Source organism: Micropterus dolomieu, linkage group LG09, assembly GCF_021292245.1.
Source record: "Micropterus dolomieu isolate WLL.071019.BEF.003 ecotype Adirondacks linkage group LG09, ASM2129224v1, whole genome shotgun sequence".
Taxonomy (NCBI): domain Eukaryota; kingdom Metazoa; phylum Chordata; class Actinopteri; order Centrarchiformes; family Centrarchidae; genus Micropterus; species Micropterus dolomieu.
In genome coordinates, this window is record NC_060158.1 from 7611718 (window position 1) to 7638580 (window position 26863).

Consider the following 26863-nt stretch of genomic DNA (forward strand, 5'->3'; position numbering starts at 1 on the left):
CTCCCATTAGATGCCAGTGGATGGGATAACGTCCTAGCCTGTAGGCCTGTCCTGCATAGAAGACCTGTGGCATAAAAGCATAAAGACTTTAAAGTTTAACATTTCAATTTGTGTGGATAAGTACATACAAATGGAAAAAAAGCAGATTGTGAGGATAAGGAGATTTAGAAAAACAGGAGTAATCTGATCAACATGTAGAACTAGAAGTTTCATCAGAGAAAGTTTTCAGTATTTTACCTCAACATATTCCAGTCTGCCAATGGCAAGATTCTCATTTGGTCTGGGTGCGTGAAACATGATGCATCCTCCAAACTGATCACTGCCAACCTCCTCTCCAAACCTTCCTTGAAAACAGGTTTGGGTGGCGAATTCACCTACAGCACCAGGACAGAAAGATGTTAATACTGCATAGCCCAACGATTACATACATGATGTAATTATCTCAAAATAACAAAAGCAATGAAAAAGGTACAAATGATGCCCAAAGTGTGGGGGTCAAGCCCACAACCTACATCATATTTTTTAGTATTCTGAACCCTGTATACTCTATTAAATTGCAAACTGTTAATTTCATTAGAAATATATTTATAATCTATTAAAAAGCTCTTATTCTTTCCCAGTTTGAAAAGCTTAGGGTAAGGGTTAGCAGTACTATTCAATGCAAATTTATCCTTGTTAAACTAAAGTAGAGCTAAAACAATTAGTACATTAATTGATTTGTCAATATCACATATTTTATTTTTTCTTGAGTTCTCGATGAAGGCCATTAGTGTCCTGTTTTGCCACATTCATACATGTGGCATTAAGTCGTAGGCTTTCTTGTAATCAATCCAGGTGGTGCACGGGTCATCTGCCTGGTCTTGCAGTCTTTAGTGACTCTCTCTATCGACCAGTAGCTGGTGCTGGGCTCCCCTGGTATTACGGCCTGTTTTCCCTTCTGGATCCTGTCCATGTATTGAGTCATGTGCCTACTCATCTTAGCTGCTATGATGCCTGACAGGAGCTTCCATGTTGTGCAAATGGTAGTTGGTAAATTTGGAAGTTTTTGTTCTCTTCTGGGGATCCTTCATAATCAGGACTGTCCGTCCTTGGGTTAACCATTCTGGGTGGGTTCCATCCATAAGCAGTTGGTTCATTTGTGCTGCCAGGCGTTCATGGAGTGCAGATAGTTTCTTTAGCCAGTAGGTGTGGATCATGTCAGGGTCTGGTGCTGTCCATCTCTTCACACCTGCCACTCTTTCTTGGATGTCTGCCATTGTAATGGTTATTGGATCTTGCTCTGCTCTGTTCTTAGATCCACTAGACACTAAGCATTGCTGTTGTGCCTCCTTCTCCCATATGTTCTTCCAGTACTGTTCAGTCTCAGCCCTGGGTGGATTTGATCTTGTGTTTTACACTGCCACTGAGAGTACATTTTGAATGGTTCGGTGGAGAACATCCAGTTTATTTACCTTTCTGTAGCTCTGAGAGCTGACTATCATCTCTCCGTGTTGCCTTGATCTTGGCCTCTAGCCTTCTCCTCTATGGGGGAGCTCTTTGTGGCTTATGGTGTTCATCTGGCAAACTTCGGTCAGATGCCCTTGTGTGAAGTGCCTCTGTTCTGCTTGTTGTTTTTGGGGCTTGGGACCCAATCTCTGAGTGTGGGGATGATGATGACATCTCCCCGCTGACCTGTCGTCCTGGCTCCCCCTTGCCGTAGGATATTTGTTGTACCTCATCAACCCTCTAGTTGTGATAGCAGTTGCCGCTTGCGGATGTTAGAACCCTGAGCTAGGAGTTGTTTCTTTGTTAGTGCTGATGATGGGTTTTGATGCATCCATATATCCGACAGTCTCTGCATATAGTAGAACACATCATATCCATATTTTCTGCTCTAGTCCATGTATCTCTTGCTCCAGTAGCCCATTTCTCATCAGGTTGCCCTGGTTCCCTAGCACCTGATGCAGACCTTGTTGATCCGGGAGACATCCGAACCGGTATGACTCCGCGGTTTCACTCATGCCTGAGGCAGACGAGTAGCATTAAGGACCTTGCCTAAGGGTTCACCTGGATACGCCACCCTGACCGTGAATCTAACCCACGATCACCTGTAAATAAAATCTTATTTCTACTTTTACACAGTGTTTAGTGTAACATCAAATCAGAAAAATCTAACACCACCGAAACACATTACCTGTGTTGAAGCCATCGGGGCAGGCTGCGATATTGTCGTTCCATTCTTGGTTTTGGGAGCCTCGTACTACGATGTTCCTGGTGAGGAGACCCACCTCAGCTCGGCCCTCAAACACTGTACCATTGGGCAGCGTGACGGTAACCCCAAGGTGAGTGTACTTGAGGGGTTCGGTCAGGGTTAGAGTCTTTCCATCAGCTGACACAGCGGCAATCCTCCTCACCTCGTTCTCTTTCTGGCTGTGCCTGGAAACAACAGGAACCAGAAATAAATGATTTCTACAGTAGGGGTTAGTACAGTCAGTAAAGTAAAAATAATTGGCCTGCCCAAGCTTTGAAAAGGGATTTAATAAATCTATGTAGAGCTATACACCTTTAACTTTTGTCCTTTAACATTTCCTTTCAGGCGTAATTTATGTGCAGCACTTTTTTTTTGATGATTTATTTCAACTTTACATGATGTGGTTAAAGGTTTTTCTTAATGTCATGTAGAATCCTGATATCAGCCTAAAGGTGTGCGTGTGTGTGTGTGGGTTTGTGTGTGTGTGTGTGTGAGTAAGGCAATCACTGCCTTACAAAAGCAGAGATCAGTAACTACAGGAGCAGTGAAGTTGAGAGAAAAGGGTTTGATGTTTTAAAGCTCTTTGCCGAACTGTGTAACATATTTAAGTTGTAAACCTTAATTTTATGTCTTTTTAGACTGACAATTAATTATTGTAACTAACTTTACATAAAACCTCAGAAAATACTGCACTCTATGTTGGACATCCAAACGGGAAAACACAATATCTACAAAGAAAATATGTTCTTGTTACTTCTTTAACTGAACCTTTAATTAAATAAATAAAAAAATTTGATTTAAAGGAAGTCAGATGCTGCAGCAGAGGCAGTTACTGCTACTCTGCTTAGCAGGACTAGTTTCATTGTTAGGAATTGATTTAGCAACTGCCTTTAATGTGATATAAACTCAATTATTAAGATTCTGAAGCATCAAAATTTCAAATTCAGGAAAGAGGAAAAGGTAGGTAAATTAGTTGTAACTAAGGCTATCTTGCTAGCTAGCTGTAACTAGCTGGAGTGCCGTCAATTGCTTTTAACATAATATTATTTTTATTTATGTAAAAAAATGTTTTTTTACATGTTTACAATTTTGTGATAAAAAATTTGTTGAGTCTTACCTCACTTTTGATCAAATAATTTGTTACTGTGCCTTCACTGTGTAGAGCGAAGGTAATAGTTTTAAAAGCATTTTCCTAAATAACTTTTCTGGTTTCAGATTAGACATGCATGAATTCGAGACCTTGCTGTACCTGTGGCCGGTGGAAGCAATGACAATTTCGTCTCCAGCTTTCCAAGTCACTGCCTTCATTAGGGTCAGTGTGACAGAACCGTTGGATGCTGTCTGGGCCAAGTGGGTCCAGGGGACAGGAACTGGAATACCTGGAGAAACAGGTTGTCAGCAACGACTTGCACCTGAAGTGAGGTACCAATAATAACAACATCCCTGCAGGATACATGACTCAAATGATCAGTTTATCGGTTGTTTATCAGTTTATCATTATGTGACATATTTTTTTTTTTACAAAACATTTTCTACCACTTGATTCTTAACAGAGATGACTGTAATTCAGTGGTGGAAGAAGTATTCTCATTCTTTTCTTAATTCAAAGTAGTGATACAACAATATAAAAATACTACATTGTTTTAAAATATCCTATATAAAACTATATAAAATTATAAGACGTGCGATTTATTATTATAACATAACATTATACATAACATAACATTATGACCACTTACAGGTGAAGTGAATATGTATGCTGATATTTGTGTCAGTAGAATCTGAATTTGAATAATTTTGATCTGAATTTGAATTGCTCAATTTCTTTATCTTGAATAATTGTATTGAAAAACTGAACCTGAATAGCATAATTTGAAACTGAATTTATTAGTTTAAAACTGAATTCCAATAAAATTTAAACTGAAAGTAATATTATGAAACTGCATTCAGTTGCAACTGAAACTGTATTTAGGCCTCACTAAAAAATCAACTCTTTATCTACTTTCACTTTTAGTTCTCTCAATTCAAATTCGCTTCTCTCATTTCAATTTCAAACCACAAGATTTAGTTTCAAGGCCAAAGACACTTGAAGGTCCTTTAGGAAGAGTAATCCATTGCAGATTACCTCGATCATGCATTCTTTCCGACAGCCAGCAGAGGACAACATCACTGCAAAAAGAAGTCCAGTTCCATCAGAAACAATGGCAAAATGAGCTGCCCACCTGATTTATTACCTCAGTAAACAGTACCTCAGTTTATGATCTCAATAGTCAGTGCCATATACTTTTCAATACAGTGTCATGTTCATTTAGTAAATTGAGAGGAAAATAGCTGATAAAGCAGGGTATGCTTTAGGGTGGGACTACGTTATGGGTATTCAAGCCGAACGCCATCTGTATTCAGCATGGTGAAGCATGAGAAAAGACATCATTCTCAGGTTTGTATAAATGTATACAAGAAAGATTTATGTACAAGTGATAGCATGCCTGATAGATCTGTTGAATGTAACACAGTCTACGTTAAATATTTTCATAAACAGCCATATTTCAGTCCTTTATGTATTGCTATAGCTGTGCTCAAATAACCATAATATATGCAGTGAACTGAAGGGAATGCATTTATGGATTAACGGAAGCCCACTCAGGCCACAGTGTTACCATGGCTTGGTTTGCAAAGTGCATCTATAATTCATGTTAACAGGGATTTTAATCGGGATGCTAATTTTCGCTAGCGAAGAACAGGAACAGGGAAAAATGAACAGCTGAATTCTAATAAGCTGTGCAGTAGATACGAATCACTCTAGCTTGATTGACAGGTCACCATGGAAGCGATCACAAAGTAGCCTAACAGGTATGCTATCACTTTTACATAAATAATTTTATAATAATTATATTATATACATTTATACAAACTTGAAAAATGATGCCTTTTGTCATGCTTCACCACGCTGAAAACTGATGCCGTTCGTCTTGAAAAACCATTAAGTATTCCCATCCTAAAGCAGACCCTGCTTTATAAGTGTGGTGTATAACATATGTGCATTTGACGCATAACAGTTTAACATAGCACTGTAGCAGCTGGATAGAGGATTAATGACCTTTTAAGGGGAGAGCAGAGGTCAGTGGTTGTGTGCAGACTCAGACCCTTATATGGTATCTAACAGATGCCTACACTTATCCTATAGAACTGTGCCCTTATATGGATTGGTGCCTTAGTTTGCAGACTCAGACCCTTATATGGTATCTAACAGATGCCTACACTTATCCTAAAAAACTGTGCCCTTATATGGATTGGTGCCTTAGTTTGCAGACTCAGACCCTTATATGGTATCTAACAGATACCTAAACATGTCCTATATAAGCTGTGTTTGATGTACAGAGAGACAGAGTGTTCATCGGGCTGGGTCACTCTCCAAGCTGCTGCAGAGCTTGTAATTGATGCTGAACTCCTTGATGTAATAAACTTTTATGATCAAGAACAGTGTCAAGCGGATTTCTTCTCAACACATCATCGCAGCATTATTATTCGGACACCACATAAGCTATTTTCCTCTAAATGGGACCATAATTCACTAAATGAACATCATGTTTGAAACTGACTATTTAGATCATAAACTCAAAAGTAAAGTGTTTACTAAGGTAATAAATCAGGGCTTTTTTGCAGTGGAGTTGCCCAAGGCTGGCTGTTGGAAAGAAAGCAGCCTTAATCTGCACTCAATTGCTCTTCCTGAAGGTCCTTAAACATAATATTGTTGAATGAAATTGAAATGAGAGATTCGAACTGAGAAAACTAAAAGTACATAAAGACTTGAATTTTTAGTGAGGCTCAAACTAAGTTTCATAATATTACATTCAGTTTATTGGAATTCAGTTTCAAACTAATAAATTCAGTTTCAAATTATGTTATTCAGATTCAGTTTTTCAATACAAAAAAATTAAAGTTAAACAACGCAAATTCAAATTATGCTATCAAATTCAAATCCAGGTTTTTAATGCAATTATTCAAGTTGAGAAATTTGAATTCATATGTAAATTATTCCCATTCAGATTCTACTGACACAAATATCAGCCCATAGACTTTATTCTCTGCAGAGCCATGCTACCTGTCTCCCTCTGTTTCCAGTATTTCTGCTGAGCTAAACTAACTGGCTGCTGGCTGCTGGCTGTAGCTTCATATACTTAATACAGACATGAGAGCTGCATCGACCCGCTCATCAGTTTGATTATGTTTACGTGTTTTCATACCATGCAGGTCCAGCACTCCCTCTCTGACAGCCAGCGTCTTAGCTCCATAAACAGGAAGTTCAGGTGAGCGCAGGTGTCCATGAAGTGTGATGATGGCTTTGTGTTGAAATGGTGCCCCCTCCTGGCCGATCTGGAGTCGTCCGCCGTCTGTGATCAGGATGTTTTCTGCCTGCAACTCGATGTCAGCTTCATCAAACACCAACGTCCCTCCTGAGCACAAAGAAACAGCAGGTTACAAACTAAACACTGTTGGGGAAAAAGAGCTTTATGTTCTTGTATTGTCATCAAGCTCAGAGAGCGTGTGGTTCTCTCTGTCTAAAAATGGGATGTACACACGTCCAAAATAAAATTAAAAAAACATGATAAAGTAATTTTTGCACCTTGAATAAGAAGCATTTTCAGCACTGGGGTGCTGGTGTCCAGCAGGATGGTCTGGCCTTTAGTGATGACAGCAAACGAGCCGGCCTCAGGTGGAGACAGACCACCCCACGTGAACCTGGACGACCACACGTCAATGTAGAAGAAACTTGCATTATCCTAAAGAAAGAGACAAATACAGGATTAAGACAAAAATGTACTCTAAAGGTATGAAATCAGTGCGATTATATTTTGATGTGAATAAAACAAACTCTGTTGCGAGTAAAGACAGGGGATTTGACTGAACTCTCTTACCATCTTAGCGATGCCTTGGTCTCCGACGCTGACTCTGACTTTGGTTTCTTGAGACTGTTGCTGAGCATTTGTCACACAAATGATGTGTGTGTTGTTGGTGGATTGAACATCACACACAGACCCTGCGATGGTGACATTGACTTCATTCATGTCAGTGCTGTAAGGTGGGAAAAAATGTTATATATCAATAGACAGATTAATTCATTCATTAATCGATAAAAAGAGAGATTGGATAGATTAATTTAAAGCTTACATTATACAGTGACATAAATATTATATATAGTGCAACATAACATACTTTAGTTCAACACAAAATACCCACATAGCCTAGGCTACACCAATCAGCCATACCGTTATTATCACCTGCTGATCGTAAGTCTCCCATGACCCGCCGAGACATGGACTCCACTGTGTTTGCATTGTGTGTTCTGACACCTTTCTATCAGAACCAGCATTCACTTTTCCAGCGATTTGACTTTAGAGCCGACCACACGGGCCAGCCTTTGCTACCCATCGTGCATCAATGAGCCTGTTACTGGTGCTTTTCCTTCCTTGGACCACTTTTGATAGTACTGAACACTGCAGACCTTTTTGGAGATGCTCTTACCCAGTTTGGCTGATTGGTGCATTTAATGTAGTCAATCATAACACAGTTAAATCCCACATGTTATAATTTTATGTAATTTTACATAGGATAATTTAATATATGCATGCTAGTTAACAATATACTATACCATGTGATATACTGTAATATAATATAACAAATCTACATTACATGACATTAATATATCATACTACAAAGTACCAAAACCAAATACTCTCATATTTTTCACACCATTTTACAAAGCAAAACTTTTTAAATTGTATTTTAAAAAGTATATTGTATTATCATGGATGCTTTTGTATTATTTCATTAATGAAATTATAATAAATTAAAACATTCTGTGAACATTACAGTGTAGAGGTTTATTATGGTAAAGTATGGTTTGTTATGCTATCATTTTTCACTTTCTATGGTATCTCATAATTACTATTCAAACTATTTTATATACTATTTAATACAAACATTGTTTGCTGTTCATTATATTGTGTTCTTAATGGACACAATGAGTTCTGTGGGTGTTTAATTGTACTCTAAAGCTTTATTTTTATCCCACGTTTAGCTTTGAAATGTCCCATGAAACAAAAACATTTGTGTTGTTTGTTGTTGCGCTTAATTCTTAACCGGTGGACAATAATCTGGGTGCGGCTCTCCATTGTGCCATATGTACTCTACAGTGTTTACTCCTTTATTGCACCTGAAACCGGAGCCAGCAATTGTGAGCTGGGTGCCTCCTGCAGTTCCTCCCCTGCGTGGAGAAACTTCAGTGATCACCGGAGTCAACTGAGATTTGTAGGTAAAGCCATTTGATATGTTGACGGCATTCAGGTGATTAAAGACAGCAACCACGCAGCTCACCTGTGAGCGAGTGCCTGAAAGAAGACAGGACATCCAAAGACAGACAGACGGACAGACAAACAAAAGTATCAAGATGCATGCTCAGAGATAAGAATCAAAGGAAGATATTTTATTGTCTTATCTGCCATGCCTGCCCTTTTCAGCTGCGATGAAAGGCTGACAACATTCCTTGTAGACAGAAGTCAGTCTCAATTAGATCATTTAAAGTTAATCTTAGTTTGTGATAATGATTCAGGAACTAAAAATATCATAAACCATAAGGAACACATTCTCTCCAAAGAAAAACTTGAAAAGCCTTTTAACTCCTTAACCTTTACTAGAGAGATGAAAAGCTGTTGATTAGAAGATAAACAGCCTCTTTTGTTCAGAAGCAAACATATTTTTAAAATAAATTAAATGGCTTTTGACCGAGAAAACATTGTTTTGTCATATTTTAGTGAATAAATCAAACTGTAAACTTGGAGGGACAAATAATGGATTTTAAAAAGTGAGAGGTGCATGCCCCCCTATCAGCAGGGTAAATTGCTGCAACCAGATATGATTCCTGTCATGTCCCCTGTTTCCCCTCCCTACTGTCTCTGTCAGTTTTTGTCTGTCATGTTCAGTCAGTCTGTGTGTGTGTGTGTGTGTGTGTTGTGGGTGTGTCACTCTGGCTCCCTCCCTCCTGGCTGATAACCACCTGCTGCGTCTCACACCTGTGGCTCATCCAGCAATCAGCTCCTGCAGTGAAATACTCTGTCTCTTCTTCCAATCCTTGTAAGTTTGTCAGTTTACCTTTTGTGGTACAAATGCGCCAGCCCACTTAGTATAACTTAAGTCTTGTACAAGGGCGTCACTTTGTGTTGTGGGGACAAAGGTGCTCAGATTAGGGGTGTGAAGAGACACTTAGCTTCTGAGACATTATGCTACGCGATATAAAGTTCACAAGGATGAGACAAAAAGATCCTTAAAAAGTGTTTTAAAGATATCCTCAATACTCAGATATACGAGTGGGGGTCTGGGGGGACCTCCCCCAGGAAATGTTGATCTTTAAACACTTCATTTCCTGCATTCTGGTCAAAGTTTCTGCACCAATTTCTGGTGTAAATGTTTTTATTTATGTAAAAGAAAACACAAAATTCAGGTGGCACGTGACATTTGAAAATATATAAATATAACAGAATATAAGTCAGTGCAACTCTCACTCATTCTGTGTTGCTTTCAGGTCTGTTTCTCCTGCTGATCAACTTTTCTCATGTAATATCATCCCTGCTGAGGCAACACATATGTATAATACATATTTAGTCTTCTCTCCTCTTTTGTCATGTTCAATGGGAGAGAACAGAAAACTTGGCCAAAAAGAAACTGTGTCAAGAAGTTGTTAAAGTTACTGATTGGTGCATGCACATTTTTGGGTCATTTTATAATAGTAGCTTGTTTTTTTTTTTTTAGCTTAAGTTATATTTTTTTGGACAATGCACATTTGTTTCTTCAATATTTTCTTTGCATTGCATGTTTTCTTAATGTGCAAAAGCATTTTTATTTGTTATATAACTGCAAGCTATATTTCCGAATGTTTTTATGGTTTAAAAAAGTGGTGGGGACATGTCCCAGCATCCCCAGTGTAAATTACACCTAGGTCTTGTCATTTTTGTGACTTAGCCTAACGTTTTTGTCTCAGCCTGCTCTAGTTTGTCAACCGAGTTTGGAGACGCTGCTTGCCTGCAAAACAGTGTTTTGAGGACGTTGCCTCCAGTCCCATGCTCAGCCTGCCATCCCCGCACATGCCTGCCCGCTTCCCATTGTTCAGTTCTTCAGTTTGCACTTTCCTCTTCTGTGAATAAGTCTGCCTAAGTGTACTGTTCATCTGCCTTGTGTCCACTCCTGAATCCAATTAGCAAAACCTAACACAACCTGTCCAGGGTCACGGGGTAATGTTCTTTCTGAATAATAAACATTTCAACATTTCAAAAACTGTTTCTTAAAATGTTTTTTAACTGATCATTTGAAATCTGGACATGAAAACATATCTGAACACCAATAAATTTAATCAACAAACTGTGCAGTCTGTTTGATATGTTTTAATTGTGTTATTTTCTGTATTTTTTTTGTTTTTATTCTTTGTTTGATCTTTAGCGTAAACTAAACTTACCGTTGTTGAGTGGAGACTGGCAGTACAGAATGTTCGACGTCGATATTTCTCTGCGAACTTCACACTCCTTACCGCAGATCATCACAGTGGAGTTGTGCGGGTCAAACCCAGAACCCTGCACGGACAGCAGAGCACCGCCACCAAAACTGCCTGAATAACAGATGAGTGACTGTCAGCTCCACCAGTCAGTCAGAACTGAAGAAGTCTCTCTGATAAGGGACAACATGTCTTTGAGTATCTTCAATCAAGTCAAGCTGACCTTGATTTTAACTTTTATTGGATATATGTGCCAAGCTACTGAACTGATAACAATGTTGACAAAGTGTGAATTTACCTTTACACTGATTACCTACCCTATATTCTGTATGTGTGACCCTTCTTTGAATATAAAATATTGAGGATGTATTAAATGGATTGTTTGGACTGTGCCTCTGCTTACCCTCACTGGGCTGCACGCTGCTCAGAGTCAGCTCATACATGAACATGACAGCTGACTGGGCATGACCTTTGACCTGGTGGTGCAGCATGACTGGGTATGCCCCCCCTGGGTTGTCTCCTGCAGTGCACTGAATCTGTGTGTCAGAGACTGAAGTAACATTGCAGGGGACATTGTTTATGGTGATGGAGATTTGCTGAGAGTCACTGCCAAATCCTGAACCTGTCAGTGTGATGACTGCACCGCTCGGCCCTGTGGGAAGTAAACAGATAGGAAGACGAGGTAATGAGAGAGAGTTTACACAGGACTGGATGAATGTAACATGAACATAATACACTGCATGCTTTTGTTATCCAGATCCACTGACGTGAGTGTTGTCAACTAAAAATCACGTTAATTAAATGGTTGGTTTACTATTTTTACTGAGCACCTCTTGTGTTCAAACTAAAAGGTGATCTGTACATACAAAGCAATTTATTATAAATAAGTTATATTGTAATTTATTTTTTAAAATTCACTGCAGACTATAGTTTGGCCACCCCTGGCCCTTCACAGATTGATACATTTTGTATTTCTATATTGCTGCTCTGTTCTGTATGCACTCCGAAATGACCCCCAAATAAGGCAACAAACTCTTCTCCAGATCACTACTCAATAGGGGTGGGAATCACCAGAGGTCCCACAATACGATATTATCACGATACCTATGTCACGATACGATATTATTGGGATTTTAAAAATATTGCGATATATTGCAACTTTTTTCCCAACTACAAATTGTGTCCCCAAAGGAAAATTATTTTTCTATTGGACTGAAAAAGCAACTGATTGTATTACTATAGCACCAAAAAGTAAAATTCTCATGTACAATTTATATAATAAAAGATTGATACTTGTCCTCCGTGTTTCAATATTGCCACGGAAAATATTGCGATACTATGCGATACTATGCGATACTGATTTTTTCCCCCACCCCTAGTACTCAAGCTGCTGCTTGATAATGAGTAGTGTTATTCTGTCTACAGGATGTAGTAGAGGACCATAATTACCAGTAGTGGGGCTGATGGAGCTGATGACCGGAGTGTTGGCTGCAGAGTAGGTGAAGTAAAGAGGAGGATACTGCAACGAAAAGACCTGGATGGTGACGGTTACCAGCCCCTCTCTGTGAGGAGGAGTCAGGCAGCTAAGCCGACGCGGCATCTCCTCCTGAATCTTGCAGGGTTGGCCATCGACCATCACCTTGGTGTTCCCTGGAGCAAAGCCGTTTCCAGTGAAGATGAGAGAGGTTCCTCCTGCCAGGCTGCCCACATTGGGGTTGAGGTCAGCTTGGGCGAGACTGGTCAGGGTGACAGAACCGGATGCAAGGCCTTTACTTCTCACAATCACTTTGACAGAGTGGACGCCTGCAGGCAGAGCGTTAACTCTCACAGAAATGTTGCCATCAGTCACGGCGGTGACTTCCAGCTCTGTGGTGCTGGCAAACACTGCTATGTCATCCACGTTGCTGCCAAACCCTGAGCCAAAGATGGTAACAGTGGTTAGATTGCTGATGTTGTTGGGTGAAATACCAGTGACTACGGGAGTGACAGAGGAAGAGTACATGAAGGAGCAGTCTGAATGACAGGAGCTTTGGATCCTGCCCATGTGGAAGACAACATCTCCGGTGTGTGGCAGAGAAGGATTGGTGTCACAGATGATATTGGTGTAATTTACTGACACAACAGTGCACGGCACACTGGCTACAGTGACCTGTCCTTCAGTGAAGCCAGAGCCTTGGATGAGGAGCTGCGTGTGGCCGGTGGGGCTGCCGAGAGGTGGTGAGACAGAATCGACCACAGGCAGAACCACAAAACGGCGGCTGAGCTCGTCTGGTACAGCGATGATGGCGTTGCCAAGGTTGTTGACTCTGACCGCCACGGGGAGAGCGACACCGATAGGAAGTTCACTGTTGTAGCTGAGATGGCAGTTGATCTCAGAGTTAGAGCTGTTGATCACCTGACAGGGCTGATCTCCCACTGTCACCTACAGGACAAAGAGACACCACTGACAGTCACATCAAGCTCTTTCCAAGCATTCACTTTATCTCTTCTAGTGATGAACTCAAGGTTAAAAACAAACACAGTTATGTTTTGGATACAGACACAATAAAGACAAAGGATCTCGAGTAGAAATATATATTTTTTTGTCTGCAATCCGGAGACACACACTGACCGGTAACAGATTAAGTAGTTATTTTATACATTATTAACTGTAGGTGAAATGTAAAGGTCCTTGTAAACAAGAGCAATACAAAGTTTATATATGCACACGAGTATGTTTAGCATTGTGCTTCTTTAGGTCAATCACAAATAGAGTTTTAACAACCGAATGTGTATATTGCTGTAAAGGTCTATCGCCTCACAGAGTTGTGCTATTTTATTATTTTCTTTCTGCTTAACTATAAAATCATCATTCTAATAATCGTGCAAGTTTGTCAAATAGACTATTAACACAAATCAAATCATCAAAATAGTTTGTATATTTTAGACCTCCTCACACTGTATCACTCTTCCAGGCCCCTTAGCTCAGCTCCCTTTAGCAATTCCATCAGCTCATTTCAAAAACCTTTGAAAAAAGGGTGATCGTGTCGTTTTGGTTGTGGAACCAAGACTGTGAAATCTTTCATTAGATCATCTCCAACTACTGAGACTTTTAAGTCTTGTCTTAAAACATATTTTTACTCTATAGGGTTTGAGTCAGTCTAGGGACATGCTTATACGTCATGATTACTTTATATTTCTATTGTTTTATTGTTGCTGTATTTAAATTTTTTTTACCTGATTGGTCTACTTTTTGTTGTTGTTGTTTGAAATGCAATAGTTTGTACAGCACTTTGTTCAACAGTGGGTTTTGTTAAATGTGCTTTATAAATAATTTGACCTGACTTTACTTGACTTGATATTAACTTGTACAGCTGCTTGTATTACATCTATTTAATTAATTTACTAAACAAAAAGAAGAAGGTATCCAAATAGATATCTTTCTCTGTTACTGACTTAAGATTTTTTTTTTCAAGTCATTTTAAATTTAAATAAATTTAAAAATTAGTCACAGAAACACTGCAAACCTCATTAGCGCAGGCGGTGTTGCTGAAGCCATTGCCCTGAATATGGATTAGCTCGTGGTATGATTCCTGGTTGGGAGAAATGGAGTGGACTGTGGGAGTGAAGCAGGTGGAGGAGCTGAAAGAAAGATCGTCTGCAGTCTCATTGGTCTGTTGGCACTGTGGAGTGGCGATGCATTGTGGGTGTGGTCTGGAGAAGTTATGTGAACCTGAATGGGGACACAGTTTAATCCATTAATTACTTGCAAACTTAAAAAACGCTTTTCTGTTGACTTGGAAAACAATTGGAATAGATATTGAGTTTTTGTCCTTTCTGTCTAAAAATAAATATATAACTTATATAAATATAAGTTATTTATTTATATATATATATATATAAAAACTTTATTCACCTGACCTGACTTCCTTTATTCTCTCTTAAATATGTCAAATAATATAAATGATTACAACTGTGCTTTGATGAATTGTTGTAGAAAGATCCTCAACGAACTCAAGGATTTCCTGGAGGGTCAAACTTTATACTGAGTGCTTCTTGTCCACATTTATGCATTTACCTCCAGTCACTTGTCTGGCCTCCATGCCTCCAAATCTGACTGAGACCTTACTGCTCTTCTCTTCCCGTGGCTCGACTTTCACGACTCCCTGCAGAAGCCTGACATTGCCATCATCTATGTAGCCACTGCTGTAGTAATACGCACCGGGTGCAGTGAAACGGTAGCCAAAAAAGCCTGAGGGTGGAGAGAGTGAGACAGAGTTCCTAATGTGAGCTCAACTCATGAAGCATTCCTGGACATGGCATGCATTTGTCTCTCATGCATGTTGAACATGCCACTCATCACATTTCCTCATATGTCACATATCTTATTCCTCATAGCATTGCAGACACAGAAAGGGAAATTCCAAGCAAAGAGGAAAAGGTATCAATTTTTTACCACTAAGAACACAGTGATCATGCCCCATAATGCAATGCAATAAAGTTTTAGCTTTTTAGGATTATATTGTATTATATTTATCCTACCTTTTCCTGTCTTGGTCTCTCCACTGTTGAATGGTCCCCCTTCGTAGGTGGTGCCACTTGGGCTGGAAACACTGAAGACCCGGTACCCGACTCTCTGGAAGGCTGGTGCCTCCCAGCGCCACATTACTGTGTCTCCAACAAACACGGTCAGAGAGGCAGGACTCCATGCATACCCCTGTCCGTAAACTGGAACACACAGACAAATGTAAATATAGACTGAAATGTATACATACAGTACAAACAGTAGGCTACACACATAAGCAGATTAACACACAAAGGGGTTCATTGTATGAGGTTAAGCAACATTTAATTTAAATACTGCCAATCCTATTTGAGGTCAGACTTGTCACGAGGTCTCAACGATGACTATGCTGGGAGGGTCTGTGTGTGGTTGTCTGTGTTTTGTTACTTTCTGTTTCTGAGTGCGTGAGGCTGGCTGGTGTGTTTTGGTTTTTCTGTTGCTCGGCCTCTCTCTCTACCTTTGCAGTTTGACAGGAGGCGTGACTGGTGGGGAAACATGGGGCTGGCTCATTCACCTGTCTGGCAGACTGATTAGCACACCTGATCCATATCATGTCGTTCTGTGCTGCTTCATAAGCCCTGCAGTTCTCCTCAGCCTTCGCTGGATTGTTATGTTGTATAGAGTAGGTCTTTTGCTGGCACCCAGCCTTGTTGCGACCATTGTTCTCTATTATGCCTCGTGATTAACTTTGTCTTTGGTTTTCTTAGTCTGGAGAGGACGCCTTCCCATATGCCCATACCTGCCTGTTTTTACTGGAGGAGCACACACTGCCTGCCGTCCCTGCCTATCGTTGAGCCTGCCAACAAGCTCAATCACTTGCTCCCACCTTGTCTTGCCTGCCTCTCAATAAAGTCTGTGAAAAGGCCTCACGTCTCTGTCTGCTTCTGGGTTCTGGTTAAACCTTATCTGACAAGACTTGTTTTAAACCTGTTGGGGACTGTAACTATAAATGTGATGAAAAGATACTAAAACAGGGACTAAAACAGTTATCATACAATATTTTAAAAATATACCAGGTGACATATTTTGACAATATTTAGTGTTTAAATGTAGGCTTTTAGTTTGAGAAAGGAACATCCCATAGGGACGGGGTGTCTATGTAGCTCCTACGAGTCGCCTACTAAACCGCAAAAATCACCGGGTGTGTAAAAGCAAGACTTCGCCTCTCTGCAGAAAAAGATGAGAGAAGGCAGGCACACAGCTTCCAGATATTGCGCAATATCCAAAATGGCAGCCGGGATATTTTTTTGTAACAATTACGCTAACTTTTGGAATGGAAACTGCGGAAACTTCAAAAGTAAGTCAGCGGTTGTGATTCTATATGTATATTGGCTCGTTTGATGTTACTTTTAACCAGCTAATTAGTCTGTAATTTTGGTGATTTGAGTGATGTGAGCTATACAGCTGATCTCAGGGGGAGATTAGCTTTGGTTTGAGAGGTTGGACATGAGGATATGTTGTGATTAGACATAACTGGATGTTTATAACTTCAGCCATGTACAGTGATTTCAGAGTAATTTATGTTGTGATATAAGCTTATTTAGATGCTTGGTGTTGGATGTGTATTTGGTGTGAATAAAAATGGTTGGTTTGAGCTTCTAGCTGAGCCTCCTAGCTTCCCAGAGGTGTGTAGCATGTATAGGGTGAAGCAATATTAGTTTCAGACATTAATTTTCCATTTGCATTCTGCGTGAAAATCATTTAACACTTTATCTGTACAGTCATATGTAATCTACAGGTGACAGCTTCCTTGCTAGAGGCAGTTTAAAGTAAATTAATCCTCTTTCTGTTGTGCTCTATTTTAGCCTGCTCAGATTTAGTTTGACACCTGCAAAAAGGATTTGAAACGTAAACCTACTGCGGTGGGATCCCTGGTTAGTGACGATGTGGGTCTTCTCCTCTGACTGCACAACACATTGCAGCTCATTCTCTGAGGCGGCCTTTACTTCACACTCAGTTCCTCCTGTTACACCATAAACCAACACAAAACATGCATGAGATAAGGTACAAAAGCTGGTGCAGTAACATTACAGAATTGCTTTTTTTATATTTGCAGGTAGTGACATCACAGTAGATCACCACCAGTTAGTTCCTTTAGTTTTTTCCCCAACCATTATTTTGATGTCCAAGTCCACTAATAAAATATACTTGTTTGCTGAAAATTATGAGTAGATTTTTGGCAGAGATTAATCCTGGGATAATAAATCTACTTGCTTTCAAGTTTCTTACCAATGGAGACTTTGTTGTCAGAGGTGTTGTTGCTGAAACCAGATCCAGAAACGGTCAGCCTGGTTCCTCCCATTAAGGAGCCAAACAGTGGGGAGATGCTGTGGATTTCCAGGATGTATTCAATGCTGACATTCACACCGTTGCTATGAAATGAGACAATAGAAAAGAGTCCAAGTGAGTCCCAAATGAACTGGATTATCTGGCTTGTGAGTAAACTGATAATAACTTACTTAGTGAATTTATTTGCATGTGTTGTTTTAGTTGACTAAATATATACATACAAAAGAAAAATTTAAATGTCTTATGTAGCCTAAATATCCTTTTATCCTTTTTCGTGTGAATGGAGCCATTGTTTTTCCTCTTTTTTGTTTTATTTATTTAGATTTTAATTGCTTGATTTACATTCTGTATTCACTATATAAATCACTGTGTTTACTGCTTGTATATTTTTAATATCTAAAAACAGAAAATATCTGGGGACATTTTGTACAGTATAATGTGAAAGTATTAATAACAGTCCTTAAGATCTTTCCTTATCTTCAGAAGTTCAAAAGTTCACACGACACCTTTTTGACATGTAAGAAAAAATAAACACTTCTGACAGCTGGCGTCACTATCAACACTCTTTCAGTTGGTATGTGACAGATGGATTGTTGCCTGTGAGAGTATTTCTAAAGTAAACTTTCACAGTCACTGTACCTTGTCTGGGGGTAGCCACTGTTTCCAACATGTACATCCACCTTGTACAGGCCAGGTGGCAGTACAGGCAGCAGACATGTGATGCTCGTTGTTGTCCACTGAATGGTGACACATTCCTTTTTGCCTATGGACACAATGCTGTCATTGTCTTGGCCTCCCAGGTTTGTACCCTGAATGGTGAGAACTTGATGTCCTGCAAAAAAAGGAGTCAAATTAGCACTTATCACCTGGTCAAGTGATGTCTCAAAAGGTACCACTGATGCAGATTAACAGGTAATTTTGTTGTCTGCATGCTGCTGTATTGTTCACTGTAACTGTAATAGATGACATGTTAGTCTCTTCAACTCAGATTCCCACGTTAAGCAACAGAAAAAAACCTGCGAGTCAACATTACTTGACGATAACAAAAAGGTTTCCAAACACTCCTTTAAGCTCCTGGTGACATACCAACTCTGAACAGAAAAGCCCAAATTAGAACATCATTCAGTTTATCTACTTTTTTAACATAGGAAATGTTAGCTTACTGTAAACAAAAACACAAAACATGCTATATTTTCAAATGATGGTGTGGTATTGAAACACAATAAGTGATTATTGAATAAATTTCTTTTCATAAATAACGGACAAGCATACGATATAAATTGTGTCTTTGTGTGTCATTGGACAATTAAGATTTCCATTGACCTTTAAGAACAAAACCCATTTTCCCCATTAAATCTTTCATTTATCCATACCAAAGAACATAATCCAAGCATTCTTCCAGAATTCCCTTCTCAGTAATGTTTTATAATGTTCCAAATGCAATGAACCCAATTTTACTCTCAACTCACCAATCACAGTGGTAGTGAGGGGACTCAGGCCTGAGATCTGCGGTGTAAGGTTAATGTCATAGGTGAAGGAGCCGTTGGCTGTTTGACTCATGTTTCCCACTATCAGTGTGACGGTCTGTGGTCCTGCAATTCCCTGAATTAAGTAATACAAGCATTTATTTATTAACAAATCAGACAAATAGATCAAACAAGTGACTAGTGCCAGGAAAAAGGGGCAAAAACTATTAGTCTGTGATGTCAAATGATTTGTTACATTTCGTACAACAATGAAAAATCAAAACGTTTTAAGGCCCTTTCCGACACAGTGGCACTGGGCTTGAACTGTGGCACAGCAGCATCAAGCACTTTGCCACATCAGTGGCTTCGCTTGACGCAACTAAAAGCGGTTGTAACGTAGTGCAAGACATTGGAAATAATGGGTTTTCCTGGTTTAACTTAGTGCCCTGTAATAAAGGGCACTAACTGCTTAGGCTACCATGAATTTTTGATATATCAACAAAACTGCTAAAACAATACACTGTTTATTATATTTGTAACTCACAAATTTTGATGTTAAAAATGCTTTAAAGTGAGCCAACGTACAAGTTGTTGCTGTGGCCACGAGTGGTGGTACATGGTATGTAAAATGTTGTGTTAAAAGTACAAATAAAGTCGTAAAATCAGCGAACTGACTCAGTAATGTCATTTATGCAGAAACACCTCATCTTTGCTAACATTAATCACCAATGCTGTCTGCCATACCAGACCAAGCAAAGGCCCTTTCAGACAAAATCCGACACCGGCACCACTGTTATCTGAAACGACATCTGTTAAGATAAACCAGTAAAAACAACATCCATAAAAAACAGTAGTCTGCAGTCTGCACACTTACTGCTGGTGTTCTGCATTTCAGCTCAGTGTCACTGGCAAGAACCACTGTGCACTCCTCACTGCCGACAGACACTGTGGTATTCTGGTTGAAGCCGAAGCCTCTCACTGTCAGCAGTGTGCCTCCTAAGAAAAAATAAAACAAGAAAATGGTTATATTTTCTGATAAAATGAACGAGACTCACAATTTGCCCCAACTGGAGGCCTGTGTGTTTTAAGGTTCCCATTGCACCAAATCACAGGACAGTAATTGTGCTTTTGATTTTGAGATAAATAACAACACAGACTGGGGTTCTTAGTTCAGAGCAGCTGATTTTTTGAGTATATCTCACCTGCCACACTTCCAGAGAGCGGTGTGAAAGAGGAAACAATGAGCTGGTAGGTGAAGTTGAGCATACTGTCGCCTGCGTAGCGTGTATTACCCAGAGATGGGAAGCTGACCAACACAGGGTAGGTACCAGCACTGTTGCTGCCCAGCCTGCACACCTGAGTGGTAGCTGAAGTACAAAATCTGGTTAATCTCCTTCCACTCAATGAAAAACTAAATATCGTATTCACTTATTTCACTAACCTGTGATCTGCTCAACAAGACAGCTCGCATTTCCCACAATAATGGAGGCATTTTCACCACTGAAGCCAGTCCCAGTCACAGTCAAAAGAGTCCCCAGACCGTTAGATCCTTAAAATGTCAGATATTAAATTATAGATAGATCATTTATCACCATAACTAACGGCATCTAGCATATGTACAATAAACCTGAAGTAATAATACGTTTTTCTAAAAAAGCTGGCAATCCATTAAATCTTTTGTCAGTGATTCAGTTCTTATCATATGACAGGTTGGTTATATACAGTATATTACTCCTTAAAAATAACCAACACCTTGAGATGGGCTGATTCCAGTCACAACTGGAGTCATGTCCGCAGACCATTCAAACCCACAGTCACCAGAACACTTTGAAGGGATGCCATTGATGTAAACCTCCACCTGCAAACAGCATCACAAAACAACTAATGTCGAGTTTAGGTTAGGTTTCACAGAATAAAAATGACTGGGTTGGACTAATCACCAACACGAAGCTCTAGCTACAACAGTCATAGCAACGGCATTATAGAGGGCTGTAGTTGTCTTTCACTTCAATGCAAAGCAGTTATTTAATAACATGCAAACATAAGAATCACATCCTGCCTGGAGGCACAAATACAGCTCCTTTATGCAAAGCTACAAACACAAATAGGACTTGCTCTACAGGATTTATAGTAAGCAAACATACAAAGTAATCAGAAGTGACCAAAGCAGACATTTGACAGACAAATTATGGTGAAAACCAATACCAGACAATTGTACCTGTGGTTTGGTTTCCCAAACACGGAAAAAATCCCCTGTCAGGCTTCGCATCAACAGCCCTCCCTTTGTAATCTCCCTGGCTGAAACAACTGCGTTTTCACCAACAACTGACAAGTTTGTAACCTGTAATGAGAATAAATCATAATCAGGATTCAAGCTTCTGGTTTCTTTATGCCTGTAGAAACTTCAATGGTTGGAGAAGAAGACATTAAAAACTGGCATTAACACCATAGTTAACTGTATTACTACTAGTCCTCTTACTGCTGCTGCTGTAGCCACAGTAGTACTGCTGTTACTAATGGTTTAATTTTATTGTTGACTTGCACAAACATCATAAAAACAGACAAATGAAGTGACCCAAAATTAAGAAGAAAAACAGTAATTTAAAAAACATGAACTGGTCAAGCAAACTATATTTAAATCTAAATTGAATAAGGTGAAATTACAGACACAAAAAATAAACAGGGCTATGCAGCGCCAGACAGCTGACAACAATAGACATTGTCAAATTGAATTAGAAATCATTCATTTTTTTAAATTTCAAAGAAATCAAGGAAACAATGGCCATGCCTGGAGAGGAAGTTGAAGATCGCCCTAGTGTCTCGTGTTGTTAGTATAAATTGATATAGAAAGTGTCAAGAACATACAGTAGTATATTTATATGTAAATACAGATATCTGATTAATTTTTTTATGTCATATTATTACCATCATGACTGCTGCTAATAAACTCTTGATAATTGATACAAAGAATTGTTTTGGGGCAATTCACCACTATTACCTAAAACAAATCTATTAAATAAGAAGTGGCATCTGACCTTGAGCAGAGGCTGGTCTCCAGGTTTTGTGAGCCACTTAACCGTCCATTTGGGGCGTCTGCAGCTTCCCTGCTTTGTAACGCTGACCTCACCCATCCCTGAGATTCCCTCCAGAGCATACTTCAGGTCAGCCGCGCTAATGTCCACCGACAGACCTGAGAACAAGCACTGGTTGTGTTAGACACCTCCCTGCAAAAGCGACTGTTATATATACTGTACGTAACATGCATAGTGCTACATGGAGACATATGGGATGATATTTCTGGCTCTTTGCAGAGAATCTGGTAAAACAAGATGTCAGTATGGTAATCATAAAGACAAACTCTAAATAGGGGAATACTCTTTCACTGGGAGCAGGAGATCATTAGCATTAATTTATGCAACATTCAAAATAACTTGTTTACTTTCTGGTAGGAAAGACAGACTGGTAAAAGAATGACACAAGCTATATTTACTTTATTTGTAAAAACAGAACATAATGGATCTATTTAATAGCCATGATGGGATACCTCTCCTTTAAATGGTTTCACATAAAGGACATCTACAAGAGATGCTGGAGTAGAGCTCACAGCATCAGTGACCCCACAAACCCAAGTCTACACCTGTTTGACCCCTACCATTCATTAGGAGGTTTTAGACTACAGACAGACATGCACATCCAGACTGAGAAACAGCTTCTATCCTGTCAACCTATTACCCAAATACAACCAAACACATTGAGCATTCTGCCTCTCCATAGCAATTTTGTCATCCCTGATTCCGCTCCCATTGTTGTTATTTATTAGGGCCTGAGCACTTCTGTGGTACATGCAGCATGTCAAGATGTACAAAAAAAAGTCTCAATGCCCAACACCCAACAGGAAGTCGCCTTTTTTGGATATACTCATCCTACAGAACGAGTCCAATCGACTTCAAATTTTTACGGTCTGGTCCAAACCCATAAACATTTAAAAGTTGTAAAAGACCTGTTAAAATGCAGACTGGAGAAGCCAGGGTTCGAACCACCACAGTGGAAGCTCTACCTCTAAGCCATGATATTAGCATAATGACAATAAAGTTTAATTGAATTTTAGGTTTCTGGACACACACCTAAAGGTAAAAATATTTGTTTTAAGTTTAATATATGTCATCCATGAACTAAAGAATTGCATTCTAAGTTATTTATCCAGCTCTCTTTTTTTTTTTGTAGCCTACTTTAAGGTTTTCATAGAACAGTAGCTGATAATTGTGAATCAAGAAGCTTCAGAAACCACCTTGGAAATTGGACAAACATCTCGTGCATAGCATTTACTAAGTCAGTGGTTCTTCTTGGGAAAAAAGGGCTTTAACCTTTTAGGTGATCCTATCTGTGGAACAACCAGTGCTTGAAGTGGTAAAAAATTTCTTGTTACAAGCTGTTTTTCAGAACATTTTTAACAAAAGCTTTCAAAAAGTGATGGAGACATTCAGATTCTGACCCCAGCGTCCCCAGTGTAAATGACACCTATCTGTCTATATTTTTAAATGTCCTGCCCCATCCAGGCTGTGATTGGTCGGTTCACAACAAGTGATATTAACGAGCTACATTCAGCACACGGCTGCTTGAGAGGCACCCGAGCTTCTCTTCTCCCTCGTCGACAGAGTTTAGCAAGCAGAGAGAACAGGAACAGGTAAGCGTCATGTAGCGCCCAGAGTATCTGGTATGGAGAGGGCAGAGGAGAGTACCGGCAACTTGGGAGAAGTCCTGGTATGCAAGAAAATGTCCCGGTACTGTAATGAGGTGCAGGTACTGCGTTCCGGCCCACTTCAAGCACTGGAAACAACATGTATGCAGCCAGGACAGTTAGAGTTGATACAATGCAAATACAACACCCTCTTCTGACCTACCCTCAGCTCGACTTCCATAAATCTCCACGTTAAAGGTGCCATTCAGAGGAGGGGTGGCTCTGTGAGGGCGAATGATGGTGACGGTGGCTGCTCCCTCCCTAAACTCAGCTGTGTCCTCGCTGTTGTTGGACATCTGGGAAATACAAGAGGAGCATTTAAAGGATCAGAAGAAGAACGAAAGGCTGTCTGTTTTCACATCACCATACTGTATTGAATCATGAATCATATTAAATCCAAGTTGGATCTGCTTTTAAGGAGGGAACAGTCATGTAGTCTTGAATAATCTGGTGTTTGTCACTGACTTGTATGGTAATTTAATTTTGTCATTGTTTGTGTTTTGAATGGTAAGTATTTTCTTATTGTGTTTTGTGTATTTGTATTAAGGCCCATGTACCCCATTCTATTGCCACCTAGCTTAGGCTATACATATTATTAGTGTATGTGGCACACTGGTCCCTACTATATACGTGTCCCTCTAAAAATAAACATTCAACCAGTCAGCTTAGATTAAACAAAAACCTTTTGTTGAGTACATTTTTTAGCTTTAATTTTTATAGGAAAGTCAAATCTATACAAAAACTTCAAATGCAGAGGCAACATGTTGTTTTAGAATGATTACAAATATTACATAAATAGGTAATGCTGGATTAATGTCAGATTAACTGTGAGATTTAATTGAATCAAATGTTATAGAAGGCACTACAGCCTGCAGTCACACTTCTTCGTGCATGCCAGTCCTTATTCAGTTGCCGGTCACTGCTTCCACTGTTATCAGTAGGCAAATGATGACAGCATGTAGAGCTATGAGACACATTCAGGATCACTGTGGCAACTCTCTGTACCGTAAAAAATATATTACATTTCCTTGGTTTTTATGAGTCACATGACTGAAGCAACGCTAGCCTGACAGACTCCACATTGTTGCTCCAACAGACTCTACTGTACTGAAGTTAATGGGAAAGCCCCTTTTTCTCTCATTTTCATAACTCAACATTTAATGTTTTCATCAATAAGTGAGGATCTCAGCAGCTAAAAAACTTTCTTTAATGCATGTGTTTTGAAAAATACTGTCCCATTTAGAAAATATTGAGGTCAGGAAGGAGGTTTATGTTTTGGGGATTATCGGAATAACTGACAGCTAGTTCTTACTTCAACTTCACCCTAGGCTCCAACCCTTTGCCCAAATTTGTGTTTCCTTACTCGGAATAACAAAGTAAACTTGACATACAGTGTTTTCCTACAGTCTACACTGCTGCCCAAATATGGAATATGCAGGTGAAAAATAAGTATCAATGTCACTTTAATTATTTAGTTACCTGCAGAAAGCCAACTCCTAGCAGTGGGAACCCAAATGCACATTCTACTGGTCTGGCTTTGATCTTGTAGCTGATCTGTGCAGCAGATGATGTGTCCTTGTTGACAGTGATCCACTCAAAGGAATCACCAGAGCTCTCAAAAGGTGGAGGCCTCCTCATTAGGGGAATGGCTGTGAGAAAATAATGCACAGGCCAAAATAAACTGATTGAAATTTGTGTAGTACTGAGCAACATCTGCACACTCCTACTGTTACACATCAATAGAAAAAAATATTTATATATAGTCTGATTGCACTTCTGAACAACAGTTAGCTTTGACATTAAAGAACAGCTCCCTAAAATCAAAACTATTATCCAGTTGTGTACCATTTTCATCAATTGTGGTTGGGCTCTTTCCGATGTATATGGCATCCACATAGAAATCTGCACCAGAGACGTCTTTATAGAGGTAAAACTCCAGCAGATTGTATTTGTTTCCAATGTATTCTGTCTGCAGGGAGCTCTGCAGGTCCATGCATTTGTAACTCCATCTACCAGGAAATAGTCACATTTATATGCTACAGTTTTGCTGAGACGTTTGCATCATGTAATGACAAATTAAAATAACTGACGTTTGGCCCTTATTGAAAAGAGTGTTGATCTTTGTGGTCGCTGTCATGGTTAGGCCTTGGCTGTTGAGGTAAGTGAATTTCATTCCTACTTCATCCTTCAATATTCCCTTGTGTGCAAAGCAAAGCTGCAAGGAGAGAAATGGGAAAGGTTTAAAATGTTTTATGATGAAAAATGAAGAGAAAGTCACCATTTCATAACCTTTTATAGACATTAGGAGCAATACATACAAGTCCAAACCAGCATGTCTTTGTACACTTACAAACTATTTTCTTGATGCATCCATTCATCCATTTAAAGTAGAGGTACATTCTGTGCCAAATTTAACAACAATTAATAAAGCAACTGTGGGTTTTACCGTAGGATGCTTGTCCAATGAAACTGGTCCGTAGGAGCCACCAGTCTCTTTGGTGTAACTGTCCTTGAAAAGAACCACAGCATTCTTCAGCGACCACAGGCCACAGAAAGCAGAGTTTTTCACTGGAGTCCCTATGAACTGGTGAGTGCAAGAAGATCAGAAAGAGATTAGAAAAATCTGTTGCTCTCCAAGGATTTGTTGGTATTTCAAGGTGTGAACTTAACATACAAGTGCTAGTCACATTTATACAAATAAGTCTGTTTTATTACTCACTACTACGGCTACAATTTTTTATTTTCTGAACTCCAGAAAAAAAACCCTGTCGTTTTTTTTCCCCCACTGACCTGAGAGTTGTCATTTTCAAAGTTCTTGAAGTATTTCACATCAGTCCCTTCAGTGGTCAGGATCTCACTGGGACACTCGGCTTTCATCATGTCCTCCATAGCCGACTGAACCTGTTCACAATCACACAGACTGAATGTTCAATTCAATTTTCAATTCAATTTTATTTATATAGCGCCAAATCACAACAACAGTTATCTCACAGCGCTTTTCATAAAAGAGCAGGTCTAGACCGTACTCTATGATGATATTTACAGAAGCCCAACA

At 39.5% G+C, this 26863-nt stretch overlaps 1 protein-coding gene across 1 annotated transcript in view; it reads right to left on the reverse strand.

The window, feature by feature from the left end:
- pkhd1l1.1 (PKHD1 like 1, tandem duplicate 1) overlaps positions 1-26863 on the reverse strand; it is a 70883-nt gene that overhangs the window by 18726 nt on the left and 25294 nt on the right. The window contains exons 34-63 of the mRNA XM_046059101.1: positions 26599-26709; positions 26255-26392; positions 25899-26023; positions 25654-25817; positions 25288-25457; positions 23972-24104; positions 22106-22260; positions 21289-21411; positions 20823-20928; positions 20512-20619; positions 20273-20437; positions 19945-20066; positions 19074-19206; positions 18244-18436; positions 17545-17687; positions 17174-17278; positions 15294-15479; positions 14830-15003; positions 14279-14484; positions 12222-13194; positions 11176-11424; positions 10737-10886; positions 8445-8619; positions 7147-7303; positions 6855-7011; positions 6475-6684; positions 3480-3609; positions 2174-2415; positions 238-374; positions 14-64 (exon numbers count right to left, since the gene is read on the reverse strand). Coding sequence (XP_045915057.1) covers positions 14-64; positions 238-374; positions 2174-2415; positions 3480-3609; positions 6475-6684; positions 6855-7011; positions 7147-7303; positions 8445-8619; positions 10737-10886; positions 11176-11424; positions 12222-13194; positions 14279-14484; positions 14830-15003; positions 15294-15479; positions 17174-17278; positions 17545-17687; positions 18244-18436; positions 19074-19206; positions 19945-20066; positions 20273-20437; positions 20512-20619; positions 20823-20928; positions 21289-21411; positions 22106-22260; positions 23972-24104; positions 25288-25457; positions 25654-25817; positions 25899-26023; positions 26255-26392; positions 26599-26709 — 5391 coding nt within the window. The remainder of the gene's footprint in view (positions 1-13; positions 65-237; positions 375-2173; positions 2416-3479; positions 3610-6474; positions 6685-6854; positions 7012-7146; positions 7304-8444; positions 8620-10736; positions 10887-11175; positions 11425-12221; positions 13195-14278; positions 14485-14829; positions 15004-15293; positions 15480-17173; positions 17279-17544; positions 17688-18243; positions 18437-19073; positions 19207-19944; positions 20067-20272; positions 20438-20511; positions 20620-20822; positions 20929-21288; positions 21412-22105; positions 22261-23971; positions 24105-25287; positions 25458-25653; positions 25818-25898; positions 26024-26254; positions 26393-26598; positions 26710-26863) is intronic.